This window comes from Sinocyclocheilus rhinocerous, unplaced genomic scaffold, assembly GCF_001515625.1.
Source record: "Sinocyclocheilus rhinocerous isolate Xijiao unplaced genomic scaffold, SAMN03320098_v1.1 scaffold1136, whole genome shotgun sequence".
In the NCBI taxonomy this organism is placed as follows: Eukaryota; Metazoa; Chordata; class Actinopteri; order Cypriniformes; family Cyprinidae; genus Sinocyclocheilus; species Sinocyclocheilus rhinocerous.
The window spans coordinates 535247-552734 of record NW_015647033.1 but is presented as its reverse complement, the minus strand read 5'-3'; the positions used below and the strand labels follow the sequence as shown (position 1 = coordinate 552734).

Here is a 17488-nt window from a genome sequence, read left to right as displayed (position 1 = left end):
AATTTTCTTCTTTTTGTGCACCAAGTTTGCTGCGTATTGTTTAACTAATCATGACCCTCTGAAGACTCTATGCTGAATGGTTTGTGCTGTTTTCCCTCACTGGGGCTGATTTGGAGCATCTGCTGAATAAATAAATGTAAAGAAAAATTGAAGCACTGCTTGCTTTTTCACAAAAATAATTTCGGATTTCTCTTCTGCCTTCCCTATGTTACACTACCTGACTCCTGAGCTACTCCTGACATTTGTCCCTGTTGAAACCATTCATGCTGTAAGATCTCCTCTAAAGTTGCTCTCTCTGCAGGATCACGAGTCAGGCACCGGTTTATCAAATCCTGGCATTCTGTGCAGGTTTTCACAAGAGAGCTGGTTAGTCACGTATGTCCATGTGACATGCAAACATTGTCATGTATGAAAATTCATGTAACGAAAATGCTACCGTCTTTGTGTTATTGGTAGTTAACAGTTCCCTTACCTCTGGATAATGTGTGATCAATCGTCACATTGGCTATCATTCTGTCAAATCCAGTCTGATTTCCGGTCACCATTGAGTATAGCACGGCACCCAAACTCCAGACTGTTGTTGGGCCTGCATGATATTTCATGGGGCACGTATGTGTGTAGTGACCTCCTGTTCATTAAAGAAAGATTCTTACACTGAACAAACATTTCATTTGTCCGTTTTCACATATCTGTGCTTGTAAATGCAGCATATTAGCATTAAATCACTACACACAAGACTGACATCTTATTAGAGCTTATTGTAAGCATTAAGACAAAAAGTTAACATCTAAAAGGTTATGTTTAAAGTCAGAACATTTGACAAGGCAACTGCTACTGAAGTCTATTAATTTGAGTTCCATCGTCGATGTATTGACCAGCATGTTGTCTTCTTTGATGCTGCAATGGAAGACCTCCCGGTCAAGACAGTGCTTTGCTCTGAGGACCGCTTGGATCATCAGGCCACGTGCCAGTGATTCATTTAGTCGTGGCCTGTTGTCATTGAGGAATCTGCGCAAACTCTTGCAGGGACATGGATACTCCAGGATGAGGATGTAATCATCTTCCTCTTCAAACCATTCCAGCATATACACTAGGGACTTTCATCACCAGATTTATAGCCACTTCAGAATATAAACATCCAGGCTAGAATAAAATTCAATAAAAGGTTCATTATATGCATGTTTGATTTTTCTCACAAACTTGTACTTGGATAAATTAGATTAATTTAGATATATTCATAAAGTTTTGCCAACTTACAGTTTCAAAAAGGAAGTCCACTGACCTCTTCAGGATAAATCTGATGGCAACCTGCAAAAGGAATAGAATAAAATAAAATAAAATAAAAATGTTAAAAAGCATGGGTAAATGAATCATATTAATTATTACATATTAAAGAATTAATATTCTTATTGACACTTTTTTTTTCAATTTCAATCATTTTAAACGCATTAAATAAAGCACTGGTCTATACATAATGTATGGATTATATAGCAAGAGTACCTTCTGGCAATACAAGTAGTGGGTGTGAATTGGCAGACAGAAGAAACACATACCATTATGTAACGTATATGTAAAAGAAAATGGCAAGATAATCAAGTTCTTTATAATCATATTTCTTTAAATAGGGAATCTAGAAAAAATGACTACAATAGCATACTGCTGTTTGAAATGTTCAGTATTGCATATTGTTTCACATAATTTAAAATATGCAAAACACACAAAATATGTTGCTGAAATGCTTAGAAACAGGATGACATTTTCATTCTGTTCGATCATTCTGCAAGCTGATATTTTATTCCCTACTGTAAGTACACAGTTAATTACACACTTCCTTACAAAAAAAGAAAATTATAAACCCAGAGGAATCTAAACAGAAAGCAAGTCTGAGAGTGAGAGGAATCATGTTGGATCCAGCAGCCCAGAGAAAACGGCAGCACCAGTCTAAAACTGAGAAAACCGTGAGCACTTTCTCTGTGACCAGCAGAGGTCAGGATGGGGAACAACAAAACAACAACATACAGAAGGTAAACTGAAACAAACTGGATAAAATAAACGGAAATACTCAACATATGTAACATTGAAATATTTTACTAACGTTAAAGATGTTTATATGGGTGTATATAGGCCTATTAGCTCTAATAATTCGAAAAACTGCTCTGGAATATTTTTAAAATTAGATTGTTTTTGAAAATGCTCTGTTGTGTACTTACACCACTATGCCATTTAGTAGATTAAACTGAAAATCTTCCCAGATCCCAAAACAATACAACTGAGGAGGAGTAAAATCTTTGGTGGCAGGTCGAGTGGCAGCTGCATCTGCCACGCAAAGATTTTACCCTTATTGCAATAATCGCACAGCCACATACAGGCAAGCTTTCTCGCACATAACTAGTAGTTGTGCTGCCTGTAAGCAAGAAAGAGATGTTCATATTTGAATAATAGCAATAATTCCACCAAATTCAGTGTGAACAACAATGGATGTCACACAGCCACGTCCCCTGACCTGAAGTAGAGTAGCCTAATTATTCTTTTATTAAAGTGTTTTCATTGACATATTGCAAGATGTTTTTAACGCAGTATAAAAATGCAGTATCCATTTTTATATTTCATGTATAGTTTGCTGAACAGAAGTCCAGCTACCCTTTTTAATAGTCCCTTTCCATTTGGATCACCAGACATCAATTCTCGGTAAACAATGCATTGTGGTTACAGACATAGAGATGGATTTCACCAAGCTGATCGCTCAATAAATAGTGGGTGGGTGAGTTGTGAGTGAGTCTGTCCATTTACAGCGGTTTTATTTTTGTACTGTGGATTATTTTCTCATCCAATAGTTTGAGAAGGCACTGCATCCCTCGTTTACTCGTACAGAACGTCCTTGGGGGTTAGTATTGTTTCAGCGTTGTGTATGTTGGTAACATTTGTACTAGGAAAAAAAAAAACTACCCCAGTGTAGTTACAAATATGGTTGGATTAACTTCAGAGTTGGAAAATACTGATAAACCTGTGATAAACCACATACATGCATTATTTTTTATCCCATGAGGCAAGAATCGGTAACACTTTATTTCGATAGTCCACTTTAGACATTCTATTAACAGTAAGTAACTTTGCAACTACATGTCAACTAGCAGTTAGTAGAGTATTAGTAGACTGTCTGCTTAACACTTAAGACTATCTTCTAACACTTTCTTTGTCAACTTATTCTACTAACCCTAAACCTACCCTAACAGTCTACTCTGAGAGTTAGTAGACATGTAGATGCAGATTAATGAGAATTAGTTGACATGTAGTTACAAAGTTACTTATAGTTAGTAGAATGTCTAAAGTGGACTATCGAAATAAAGTGTAACCCAAGAATCTCCTTACTATATTGGAATTAATAGAAAATGTGTAGGTCCAACAAGTTAGTGAAGACATAACACATATCATATTTTTAATTAGACGTTTAATTTGATTGAAAGACAAAACATCAAAGAACAACCCACAAAGTAGAACAGATGCCTTTTTCATTTCCTTAAAAATAAGACAAAATATGATGAGAGGACAGTCCTTCTCTCTGAGATAGCGAAAGAAGGAAACCAAAAGGCAAAGTGGAGGTGAAAAGGGTGAAGGTGTCGGAATCATCCCTCACACAATCCACTTTCAAATGCTCTTGATTTGAATTTTCCCACTTCAAATCAACATTTACACAATGTATACAACAGCCCACAGAAAGAGGAAGGAAGGGAGGATATATAAGCAAGGGATAAAATTACATTTGTACAAAAATAGATTTTTTTTCCTATAGTTTTCTCAACGTTTTAAAAAGGTCCTGTCTCTGTGACGACTGAAGCGGTGACTGTGTCAGGGTCAAAGTTTATCCTCGCTAGTTTAAATGGCAAAAAAGTGGCTAAGCAACAGGTTCCTTTAGATTTTTTCACTAACAAGACATTTGTTTGAGGTTTTGTGAACATAAAATGATTCATAAGTCAAGGAGCTGGTGTACGATCTTTTCTTAGGGCTCTGAACTGCTGGTATTAGTCTAAAATTGGACTTTTTTTGTGTGTGTAATTCAAGGCTGAACACAAAAGCTTCAGCAATTAAAAACATTTCTAGTATCCGAGAATACAACAGTGCAATTATGGCCTGGTTTTAGTCAATTTAAGAAAAACGCTTGGCTCCCTAATAATTGTTCGGAAACATTTTAAAGACTGGATTTATTTACTTTCATATTTAGAAATATACACACATTTACATATAGACAAAATATAGCTTTATGTTATAAAGCATTTGTGTATGCATTAATTCTATCTAGGTTATAATTTCTGCATTACTCCATTTCCAACAGGAGAAAGTTTTTGATCTCAAACCTGAATATGGCTTCAAGATACCAGTGATCCAAAATATTAATTCATTAAAAAGTCTAGTGAAGCCATTGAAATTCATTTGCCACCAAAGGAAATGAGGGTAAGAGGACGAAAAGCTGATCTTTTAGAAATGTAATCATAGAGACGAATCTTAATAAACAGCATCGACTGAAGTTGGTTGGGCTTCACTCTGGATAAACCATCTCGAGTGATCGAAATCAAGCTATTGCTGAAGACCCTTGTGAGACTGCACTCAAACAAAAACAAACACTGATAATATCACGTAAAAGTGCCATTTTTTATCCAATTAAATACTTGCACAAAATTCAAGTAATGTTGCAGTGCTGCATCTCCACCACTAGGTGGAAGTCTCAGCTCTCCCATTGCCTCAGTATTATTCCCTACCAGTACTGCTCCACTCCTAATGGCTCTCAATAAACTGCTGGAGACCCGGATCTTGGTCCTGGCGGTGTAACCTTGTTCACATGTGGTCTTTCGTTGCCAGAGTTTGAAAATCAACCTCACTATGGACAGTCTTTGGGGAGAAAAAACAAAAAATGCTAAATGCATAGTTTAGCAGCAGCAGCATACAGAAATAAAGAAAAGACCCAGGAAACATGATACCCCATAAAAAAAGGCAGCTCCAAAAACACAACAATGGGACATGAAACATGAGGTTAAGTGCTTAGAAACATCCTAATGATAACACACATTTGCAAGACCTGAATGCATGAGGCGGCTCGTGCGAACGGCTGACGCAGGAGTGGACGGGGGACACAAAAGACTCGATATACCATAGTAAAAGTGACTGAAAGAGAGGTAACGGCACACATTTTGAAAAAGCATCCAAAAAAAATACAGGATACCAATACTGAATTGGCTGTAATAAACTGTACAAGTGTTGAGGTGAATTGGTATACAGACGAGACACAGTGGGACATGTGGGCGGCTTACAGGTGGCAGGATATCCACTATAAGCGTCCTTAGTTTACATCGTTCAGCATCATGGGCTCTGTGAGAACAGGCAGATTGGATTTTTAAAAGCTCATGTTTCGAGTGCATAATGAACAAGTGTGAATGATCATAATCCAAAACTCAGGGTGGCTCATTAGATGCTGGGATCTGCTCCCAGCGACCTCAGGAGTCCCTTCCTGTCTGATCCTGAAGTTACGTCATTATTGCGTCTCCCACACACCACTGATGATGCTCGGGGTGAACTGTGATTCCTCACTTGGTTCAGAGCAAACTCACTTCTTAAATGACGGTAATTACAAGAACATTCTATCAGGAACTGCCCGCTTGAGGGAAAAACGGCAATTTGAGCAGGATTGTAATCGCAAAAACTCCCACCAGGGGCTGAAAACACTATGTTTGTGTTAGAAACCCCGATTATTACCCACATTACCATCATCTCCCATAAGTCTTCATGTGCCCAGACACGCCAGCCCAGGATGGCCCTATTAAATCCTGAATGAGGCTGATTATAGCCCTGGATCCCTCTCATAAGACCCATTGTATCCCAAAATACACGACCCTGCGCAAGACATTCCTGCAATTACTGCACCTCCACTAAATCTATCGTTTTTTTTTTTTTTCATATGCACCCATTGAAGGATAGTTTGATACACTCGTGTCCACTGTTGTCTGTGGGCTTGAAGCCCATTGTCATCTTTTTTCTTATGTGTTGTATATATATTTATATCTTTATACAAAGTATAAAACAGACCCATGGACGCCATGACTGTGTATTGGTTCTGAAAGTTCCTTTGCTCTGGGAAATGGTGTCACGTGTTCAGTTTCTAAGGGGCCTTTGGGGTGGCAGACCCTTGTGTCCCCCCGGCAACAGGAGGGCATTATGTCATTATGTCATTTGGTGGGGCGCCTCTAGCATCTCCATGAGGAAGGTATCGATGGGCGTGTCCCCTATGAGCTTGAAGAAGAACAGATGCTCCAAACACTTCAGTCCAATGGAACGCAGGGCAGGGAGCCGCAGCAACAGCTTAGCAAACCTGCACACAAAAACACACATAATCAAACGCCGTAAAAACAAGACGGATGTCCAATTAAACTGATAGCTCTTTCATCTGTACTTGATACGACTCTGACAATCTGACAACCTTTGAAGTCAGACAAGAGCTGAGAAGTATGAAGCTGTTCTTCAAAAAAGATATTTTTGATCATATCTCAATATATATCATCCAGGTCCTGCAGGTAAGTGGTTCTTGTACCTTCCAGGTTGTTCAGGGTACTTCTGTTTGCAGTAGGCTTCCAGAGAGGCATAGACCTTCTCTCTCAGCGCCTCCACCTCACCTGGGTTTGACAGGCCTTTGGAGTCTGAAATAGAAGATGCATAACAAAGTTAAGTTTTGGAGTAGTGCTCCAGCACATCCTCCCAGAAGAACAATGCAGCCGCTAAAACACCACTAATGGAACCCAACCAATATCTTCAAAATGCAGAATTGCTCTAAAAAACGTTTCTCGATTCCTAACACAATTTTTTTCTCTCAACTCAATCTGGTACTCTGGAAGAGGCGGCTGAGAGGGAAAATGAGAGCTGTCTTTTCCCCCCACTATATAAAGTGAAGGGAAAAGAAGAGAGGTCTGTCCTCGGAGAATGAGCAATGTGCTGGATTCTTCCTCATTAATGAATGGGAGACACTTTCATGCCAGTGACTGTATGTTTACTCTGGGGTACAAAGGCCAGTGTTAAGACAATCAAGAGTGACTGACAGGAAATTATTGGACATGGGATCAGGAAAACATCACAGGCAATTTGAATTTGTTTACAATATTGATTTCAAGAACTAAAGCTATACGTCTTTAGATTTTTATCATTAGAAACACATTTTTGACTGGTAGCATCACATATAGGGCCCTATCATACACCTGGCGCAATGCGGCGCAAAGCGCGACGCAAGTGTTTTTTTGCTAGTTTCAGCCCGACGCAGTTGTCATTTTCACGTCCTGCGCCACGTTGTTTAAATAGCACATGCATTTGCGCCCCCATGGGCGTGCTAGTCTGAAAACGAGGTGTGTTCAAGCGCATTGCTGGCACGTTGCTATTTTGAGGCAGCTGAAATAGACTGCACCACTGACCAACAAAAACCTGGTCTAAAGTCTGGCGCAATATTTTTTAGTAACATGCGCCTATAGGCGGGTGCACAACGCGCGTACACTTTGCTTATTACACACACAGGGATGCGCAGCAGCACACAAACATTTAAAAAAATTAAAAATTTTATTCCGCCATGTAAATAGCGAATCCGCCATGGCGCGAGCGCAACTGGCTTTTAAAGGGAATGGGAGATGACATTCTGATTGGTTTATGGCACGTTACGCCCAAAACACACCCATGTCTCATTAAGAGAATAGGTACAACGCTTTTAGACCATGCGCTGGGTGCGCTGACCATTTTTCCCGTCCTTAAACTAGCAAAACCCTAAGCGCAATTGCGCCATGCGCTTTAGACCATGCGCTTAGATCATTAAAATAGGGCCCATAGGGTAGTACCTGGATTGAAGAGGACAATGGCTCGAAGGCACCCTAGCTCTGTTTTATCCATCTCCATGTCTCTCATCTTTGACACCAACTCCGTCAGCACCCTGAATATAGGAGAAAACACACACAGGTTAAGACTGAAAACAGGTTGAATAATGCCAAGTATGAACCTGCTATAATTAGAGTTTCAGGAAGTCATGGTCAGTATAGAGAACATGGGGTCCCTTTTCTTGCCCTAAATGAGAATGCATCATAAAACAATATACTCTGTCAACTCTGTAAGTTCTATAAGGTCTAAAAAATTTCTTATATATGTATATACTATATATATATATATATATATATAATCTATGTTGTTTTTCCTTCTTTTTACAATGTACAATTGTTTTTATTACTTTTATTTATTTATTTATTTATTTTTACCCCTTGTCAAACATGTCATTGTAAAAACTTTATGGTGTTCAAATAAAAAGCAAAATAAAAAAAAAGGCTACACTGCTTAAAACTGCCCCGATAGATTTTTATTAATGAAGGACACTGCAACACGATCAGTTGTCGGGAAATGAGACACATGTGGGCAGATATTACTACACTACTGCTTTGACGGGCAGTGACTGTCAAATACCAATGCCGCCTCAATAAAATGTCAAGATTGGTATCACTTCCTCTGATTCAGAGGGTGACGTCTCCTCTGACAGTCTTGGCCTTTGTGTGACCGGGTGACGGCACACACACTGGTGCGAGGCATCCTCGTTCCCACTCTTAACGCACTCTAATTGAATTTGCCTCCTGGAACAATAAGTGGAGGGGTGGGGAACTTCAGCCCAGTGTTTAAGTCGACCATCCACTTCATTTGTGCCACGGCTGTCACTTGCAGGGGACCTGATAAAGAAACATTATCAGGGCTGCGCATCTTAATGCGAGCAGCATTAACACTGAGATCCATTCTTCCAGAGGAGCCGGGTGTATTCTAATCGCTAAAGCAGCATCTGGGCGCTGAGAGCAGAGTCTTGAACAGAGTCAGGTGACACGGCTGCAGGAGATGTTAATGTCCAATTACTGTTAATACAGCTTTTTTGTTACAGTCATGACTTTCTTAATCAGTATTTCTGTTTTGTTTCTCAGTAACAATATCCTCCAAATAAAGTGTGTATAAGGCATGTTTTCAGTAAATACGTTGAGCATAACATTTTAAGCATAAATAGGCTAAGTTTATGGTTCGAAATTGAGATTTATACATCATCATATATAAATAAGCTTGATAAATAAGCTGAATTACTAAGCTTTCCATTGATGTATGGTTTGTTAGGATAGGACAATATTTGGCCGAGATACAACTATTTGAAAATCTGGAATCTGAGGGTGCAAAAAAATCAAAATATTGAGAAAATCGCCTTTAAAGTTGTACAAATTAAGTTTTTAGCAATGCATATTACTAATCAAAAATTAAGTTTTGATATATTTACGGTAGGAAATGTACAAAATATCTTCATGGAACATGAGCTTTACTTAATATCCTAATGATTTTTGACATTAAAAAAATTGATAATTTTGACCCTTACAATGTATTTTTGGCTATTGCTACAAATATACCCCAGCGACTTAAGACTGGTTTTGTGGTCCAGGGTCACAAATACTCTCATTAACAAACAGATTTATCTTGTACTAAATAGAGAAAACTTTTTAAAATTAAAATTGTATTATACAAATGTAAACTTAATCTTTATTGGTTAATTATATATATATATATATATATATATATATACATACACACTGTATGCACAAAATATACATATATTATATAAAAAATTGCACAAAATATACATTTGCCTTAAGGTTTACTTTTTATCATTGCTATTCTTATATAATTTATTTCTATTTTTCTAACTTTCTTCATTAATGGGAATGCTGAACAATGCATTTCATGTCAACAAGTGGTGCTGCTGCTGTGTTGGTGCGCATTTCACAACTAAACGTTGTACTCTGTAACCACTACGGCCCTCTTCAAACCATATTTAGTTTGAGATCTGGACAAAAAAAAAGTAACTGGTAGCTTTATTGCAAAGCATTGTTCAGGTTTTTGTGGGCACAGATACAGAGCAAAGCGCTTGGCAACACTGGGTGTGTATCCCTCCATATTTTTTGATTTTATCATAAATGACACACAAATGGATTTCCTTTAACATTTTCTGTCTGAGCACTCAACCATTTCTGCATGACCTCTGTTGCCAGCGCGGCTGCATATTTAATGAATATCGATGTAAATCGATAGAAAGCTCGCTCCTCCCTGCCCTTCTGTCTCAGAGTTCCGCTGGCAGAAATGTCAAGGTTCCTCTTCTGCCCTTGTCATGAAAATTTCTAGTGTGATCATCTCTTTGTGTCATCACGTTTGAATATATTCCATATAGCCAAAGCCTCATATATTACAAACAAAAAATGCAAATAAATAAAATTCATTCAATATGGTTTACACATGTTTAAATAAAATAATATAAAAACATGCATACATAAAATAGTACATAATATATTACAGAAATTAAAAAAATTATGTTTTTTTTTATTCTTAACACTTTTTCCCCACAAACTTTCAGCGGACCAACACTGTAAGTATCATTCTAACCTGTCAAATATGGCTCCTACTCCGGCGCTGTGGGCGCTGTTCCGGTGCACGTGCAATCCTGTGGCCAACAGTATCCCATCTTTCACTGCTATTGAACGGTGTGAAAATGACGCAATGAGGAGCTCATTCCATCCTGAGAGACAGACAAAATCATGATAAAACATTCCACACAGTAAGAGGGAATTAAGCAAGCATCTGAGTGACAGGGCTCCTTTAACTAGTCTGCCTAGCAACTACCCCACTCCCTCATTTCCCCAGAGTTGAGCTTGGGAACAGCTGAGATGCTTTCATCTGTGAGACAGCAGAACTAAAGGGGATATTTATAGAAAACCTGAGAGCTCAGAGACAGAACGAGAGAAGACCCTCTCAACATGCTCTTTAGCTTGTTCTGGGAAGATAAGCATGACTCGTTAATACAATGGGCCATAAAGGAAATTAAAAGCGAAGCAGTTTATTTGTAGAATGGTGGTTTACAGAGCATCTAGTTGTCATACTTTGTCAGCTTCTTAGAAACTCACTCATAAATCTGATGCTGTACACAAACTGTTGCGACAGAACAACTGACTTTTCACACATCAATGCTGTCCTTTAACTAAGTGAGGACACCTGCCCCTTTTAGTTACCACTATATTAGCCATGGAGACTTCATTTACCTCTTTTTAATATTTGACATTCATTTTTATATAAAAGCACTTTTCTGAAATTTTCTGAAAACACCTTGCTATGTGCACTGTGCTAGACTAACGGAGACTTGTCACAGCACTTGTATATTGTTGCTCTCTCGTTGGTCTGATTGCTTCTACTTTGTAAGTCGCTTTGGATAAAAGCATCTGCTAAATGACTAAATGTAAATGAAATGAAACTTTGTCGCGTTTCCCTTTCAAAACCATATTAACTTCCAACCCAGACAGCAGTTTTTTGTATCAAAGGTAGATTTAGTACCTAGAATTTAGCTTTAAGATACAATAGTAGAAACAGTATTAACAAATAAAAAGAATTTTCCTAATGCCTATACATTTTCCAAATATAAGCATCTTGCAAAAATCATTATAAAAAACAAAATCATGGATAAGTTGTTCAAAATTAAGACAAACCCTTTTTTTTCACTTTCAAACTGTCAAATGTTGAAAGTTTAAATAAAATAAAATGAAATAAAGTTCTGAAAAATATATATATTTACAACATTTGCATCACAGATGCCTCTTTTTATATTGTGTGTGTGTATCTAATACAATACACAATGATATTTTCAAGGAGAAATTTAAGCATTTTTGATAACAGGCACATTTTGAACCCAGCACGTCATCTATGTAGGCAGAACACTAGAATGCTGTCTAAAAAGGCAGCTCATAAGGTTTGAAACAGCCATATAAACAGCACACAGTTAAAAAGGAGTGAACAAATAAATAAATAGATAGATAAATAAATAAATAAATAAAAACCCTGATTCAGGGAGGTTTTTGCAATTTCAGGCATTTTTAGACTTTCTAGTTCACCTCTGAAACCTAACACTAGAGGTCGACCGATTAATCGGCCGATTTTTGCCATTTTTTAAATAATCGGCATTGGCCGATTGTGCTGCAAATTAGGCTGATTTATAGGCAGGCGCATCTGCGGGCAGCTAAGCGTTGTTGCGGAACGCCGGAGAATCTCTCTCTGGCTGCGTGAGAGACGGAGCAACTCACACGCTGCAGCCGCTTCTTGTTCACACAGTTTCAGCTTATGATGGCAGGGCAAAACAGACCGTTTCGAAAGCGGAATTATGTTTTACCCTACTAGAATTGACAAAACCCATATCGGTCGACCTCTACCTAACACGTCCTCCAAGCAAGCAGAATGCTACAATGCAGTCTAGAAAGGCACCAAACTAGGTTTTGAAACAGCCATAGAGGCAGCTTAACTTCAACACTCTTCTAATTAAATATTTGACTTTATAATGAACTCATCCTGTTTCTCTCTTTTAAGTATGCATCTGTTTGTACTCTTAAACTCACCTGCTCGTAGAAGAATGACCTGGTCGTCCAGCGGGAGCTCAGAAAAATGCGGGATCCTCTTGGCCCATTCCACTAGAGTGAAGAGCTGCTTGTCTGCGGCCTGACAGATGTTTGTGACTGGATCATTGGGCTGGTGGAAGAAACAAGAACACAGGTGTCAAACACTGGTCTTTCCAAATGTCAGAAAAACAAATTCAATGCAAACACTTCTGGTTTCACACGCTGATGTTTTGAAATATGTTAAAACACAATCCGAGTAAACACTGTTGACACAAGGGGTGCTATAGCTAGCATTAGCATAGTTCAGTTAATTTTCTCTTTCAGTTCAACTGCTTTCACAGTGAGGCAAGGTTAGTTGAAGTTACTCAAAATGTTGACATGTTTATAGCTAGCTATCTAAATAATAACCCATCCGTTTAAGGGGAACTATTACTGAAGATTGCTACCGCTCTCCTCGGCCCCACACATGAGAACTAATTCTCTCAGAGCAGAAGTGAACAGGAAGGCAAAACAAACAGTGCTTTTGCCCCGGCCTGCGCAGGAAATACCTGCCGAGAGCTGGTGCTAAAAAATGACTCCCTTTCTAAGCAGGCCTTTCCTGCAGGAAGCTCCCTGGAACTAAATTAACTTTGACATATTTGCTCGTTCCCAAACATTTACGGAATGCTACTAAACATTTAAAGGACCCAGAGAAGGACATGCAATTAACTGTCAAACAACATGTGTGGTAAAATTCTTGCATTGTTCTTGAAAATGCCTTTGTGGGGGATGTCACATGAGGGAATTTGCGTACGGCAAGTTGCCTTTAATGCCTCCTGCAGATTTGAGTCTATTAGCACGTCTCGATGCGGAACGCTCCGGCTCCATCAAAGAGAGAGGACAAATGAGAGATATGAAAAATGGCCTAGATGATTCCAGCTTCACGTTGCGTGAAGCCAAGGGAGGGATAGATACGCCGCTTTGTTTTATAAGATGAAAGAGTGAGTCAATGGAGTGCGGGAGAGAGGAAAGCAGCAGGAGAGGGTTTTCTGAAAGGACGAGAACAAATAGACGTTGAGTGCCGTTTTTCAACTCAAGTGTCAAAAGGGAAGGCGTTAGAAAACATCAACAGGACATTGCAGAATAAAATATATATACATATATATATGTATGTGTGTGTATATATATATATATACACACACATACATACTACCGGTTAAAAGTTTGGGATCAGTAAGTAATCATTAATCTTGTAATGTTTTTTTAAAAAAGATTCTTTTGCTCAACAATGCTGCATTTATTTGATCAAAAGTACAGAAAAAAATAGTAATCTTGCAAAATGTTATTACAATATAAAATAATGGTTTCTATTTTAATATCCTTTAAAATATAATTTATTTCTGTGATGCAAAGCTGAATTTCCATCAGCCATTACTCCAGTATAAAGTCTCACATGATCCTTCAGAAATCATTCTAATATGCTGATTTACGAGAACAAATAGACGTTGAGTGCCGTTTTTCAACTCAAGTGTCAAAAGGGAAGGCGTTAGAAAACATCAACAGGACATTGCAGCGGGCAAAAGGACAAATAGTTTTTAAGAAAACAAACAGAGGGGGATAAAAAAAATTATATTCATATTAATCTAAATTATTAGTGGGAGGGAGTGTGCATTCCTGGAAAATCCTGACCTTACTTTTGGCAGCCTGCTAGATTCACTCGAGTGCAGCGCAGGAAGTTTATTAATAGGTTCGACACAGTGACACCACAATTAAGAGTCAAGAGCTTCTGAAAGGGTCAATATATCAGCCACTGTCACTGAAACAGCCTCATCTAACAGTCCTTAAAAAATAGCTCAGTTAAAAAAAAGACACATATGCATTTTATCTATTTTAAATAAATGCCCTTCTTTTTAACTTTTTATTCATCAAAGAAATCCTGAAAAAAAGTATCACAGGTTCCAAAAAAATATTAAGCAGCACAACAGTTTCCAGCACTGATAATAAATCAGTATATTAGAATGATTTCTGAAGGATCATGTGACACTGAAGGCTAGAGTAATGACTGCTGAAAATTCAGCTTTGCATCATAGGAATAAATCAGATTTTAATGTATATTAAAATAGAAAAACGTTATTTTACATCATAATAATATTTCACAATATTACATTTTTCCTGTATTTTTGATCAAATAAATGCAGCCTTGATGAGCATAAGAAACTCCTTTAAAAAACATAAAAAATCGTTCTGATCCCAAACTTTTGACCGGTAGTGTATACACACACACACACACACACACAAAATGAAAAAAGAATTAAATTACATGATGGGAATGGTGTTTAAAATGAAGAAAAAACATTTAAGACTTTCAAATGTTCTAGATTGTCAAAAAAAAAAAAAAAAAAAAAAAAAGGACGTTTTCACAGTTCACATTTCACACAAAAAAAGGGGGGAAAAAAAAAAAAGGTAACATACTGCTACTCTAAGGTACTAATATGCACCTTTTTAGGGGTAGATAATGTACAAATTTGTCCCTTTAAGGGTACTGCCCCACTGACAAAGCTGCTGTACCCACAAAGATACAATTTTTGAATAAAATAAAGAAAATGAAATAAACTAACCTTGGTCAGCAAATACAAAAACGCCTTTAGAAATGTGAAGTTCTGAGAAAAGCTCTAAAATCATTAGATTTGCAGATGCCTCTTTTCAGATTGTGTATGTGATGCAGTGTCATTCAGACATCAAGTTTAACTTAAGTGTCTGAATACTTTGTGAGACCACTTTGTGACCATTATTAGAGGCAAGAAACATCTCCACAGTTGTACTTTGGGAAATGACTGACGACAGATAAACAGTGGGCTCTTCCGTGATTTCGCATCAGAACACGGGAACTCCCAGGAGAATCCTGTGAAATTGTTGAATGTTTCCCCTCTACAGTATTTAAGCGGCTGTTTAAAACTCGCACTGACAACAGAAGCAGATCAAAGGCAGAAGCTGGAGATGGCAAACTGTTAGCCAGACGCAAAGCATCTCTCAGAAAACAGAAGCAGCTTATGAATATTTCTGTGGCTGATCGGGGACATGCAGACGATCCTCCTCGGTGCAACAGTTTCTGCCATGTTCTTTAACAAATACATAAACAAACAGATAATTAATTCACAAAGCAACAATATAAAGGAAAGCGAAGTGGTGAAGAGACTCTGACGCTCCTCAAAAGAATACAACTCCCAGAGTTCTCGTTAAACACCGTAATACTCATGAATGATGAATAGCTATCTTGGCTCTGTTTACACTGACCTCGTTTCTTCTACAAAACAACCAAAAATGACCCAAAATTTGATTTAAAAAAACAAAAAGATCCACAAATCTAAATATTAGCACAATAAACATAAATTTAAGCATTTCTGTAATTGAAGTCTTTAACAGGGGTCTGCCAATTATTGTTTGATTTTTAACAAATATTTGTGAAAAAAAAAGATACAATTAGTTAAACAAAATACAATATTCTTATCTATGCACAATCAGCTTGTAACACTCCAAAGAGAAAGGAAAACTTGAAATCACATCATATGACCCCTTTAAAACTAAAGCTCAGCTAAATGTTTTATAAATACATAAATATATCAATAATGATTATTTTAATGGCTTTTTATGCCTTATTAATATGTAAATTGGGATTATACATCCATCCTATCCATATCCAAAGTTGAAGAACCTTGATCTAGATTAAAATGTATCCAAGTAGCAGAAAATAAGTGGTTGATAGAGGAGGTAAAAACCACCATGAATGATTTCTTTAGTGTGAATACAGCCAGCCATATGATTTGCTTGTGAGATTCGGCGGAGCGGGGCGAACGCTAGCCCCGGGGCACGAGTGACAACAACGCTTTCAGATTTGAGGAGACGCTTTGATAACATTCTCTTCATGACCATCACAAAACAACGGCTGTTTTTGTTCTCGCTGAATGGAAAGCATTCGGCCTGCATTATTCACAGCAGATCCTGGTCCCGGGTTCTTGCAGAAACGCCGCGATTGCATATCGCACTATGAAATTTTTATCACTTGAGGAGGAGAGATGAGAGACATTTCAATTTTTCATTGTCTGCTTAAACTATATTATTGTTACGTGACAACAGAGAGGGAAAAAGCAGTCTGGATTTACAGCTGCGCAAGACGTCTGCAAGCTCATGTGACATCCCTGTCGCAGAAACACTTCCTGTGTGTCAGAGGTATTGAATCAGTAAAACAAACACAAAACAAAGAGTTTCCAAGTACCTTGGTAAATGGCTACAATGAGTGTGTTTACATGTACAACAAAACTCTCTTAGAGGTTTCAAAAATGCAAGAAAAAAAAGCCTAGAAATTTGAAATAGAATACTGGTTATTGGCCAATATGGCAGTTTTTTAAAATATTTATTAATATTAATAAATATTAAAGATGTATTATACATATAAATATCAAATTAAATAATAAATATCAATAATAAATATAAATAATAAATAATGTGATTAAAATATGTTTAATCACACTCAATGTTATGTAAACTAAATGTGAAAATGAAGCAAAAAAGAGAGGTGAAAAATGAGCGGACGGGACCATATTCTCCTCCTTTAAAGGCGGCTCTTCCCTGCCTAACTGGAGGCATGTTACTAACGCCTGTTTAACTCCTGTTCTAGGTCACCATGAGATAAACACACTTCATTCAGCTTGGCCAAACCCCAACCATTAAGCAGCAGTGGCGGCCCATTCATGAGCTGCACTCTCGGGCCGAGGTCCTCTGATTAATTAGCACACGGGGCAGTGGCTTCCAAAAGAGCATAGACAGAAGGGGAGCTCTGGGGACAGCGGGAGGGAGCCGGGTGAGTGGGGGAGACGATACCTCTGACTGCCGGCCAAGAAAGCGCTACAGAGGGAAAATATTCCAGTAAAGTGTCTCCCTGCTGTCCAACACTAGACTGCATCATTTTCTTTAATATCTTGTGTTAAACCATCATCTACAGTCAGCAGGATGAGTTAGACTGTAATGTTTAAACTATGAAAATAACTGTC

General features: G+C 37.9%; 2 protein-coding genes across 6 annotated transcripts in view; both read right to left on the bottom strand.

Moving 5' to 3' along the window:
• Window positions 1-202: 202 nt before the first annotated feature.
• LOC107708337 (serine/threonine-protein kinase pim-2-like) lies at window positions 203-602 on the bottom strand. The gene is made up of 2 exons (XM_016512530.1): window positions 473-602; window positions 203-340 (listed from the first exon to the last, which is right to left on the bottom strand). Exons 1-2 carry the CDS (start codon window positions 600-602, stop codon window positions 204-206), a joined length of 267 nt encoding a protein of 88 aa, XP_016368016.1. The 3' UTR covers window position 203.
• A 3312-nt stretch (window positions 603-3914) lies between these two features.
• Window positions 3915-17488, bottom strand: part of LOC107708356 (retinoic acid receptor RXR-alpha-A) — a 124882-nt gene continuing 111308 nt past the window's right edge. For all 5 annotated transcript variants that reach the window (XM_016512550.1, XM_016512551.1, XM_016512552.1 and 2 more), the window contains 5 exons: window positions 12462-12591; window positions 10468-10600; window positions 7860-7951; window positions 6578-6683; window positions 3915-6358 (listed from right to left, as the gene is read on the bottom strand). In XM_016512550.1, coding sequence (XP_016368036.1) covers window positions 6211-6358; window positions 6578-6683; window positions 7860-7951; window positions 10468-10600; window positions 12462-12591 — 609 coding nt within the window. In that variant the 3' untranslated portion in view covers window positions 3915-6210. The remainder of the gene's footprint in view (window positions 6359-6577; window positions 6684-7859; window positions 7952-10467; window positions 10601-12461; window positions 12592-17488) is intronic.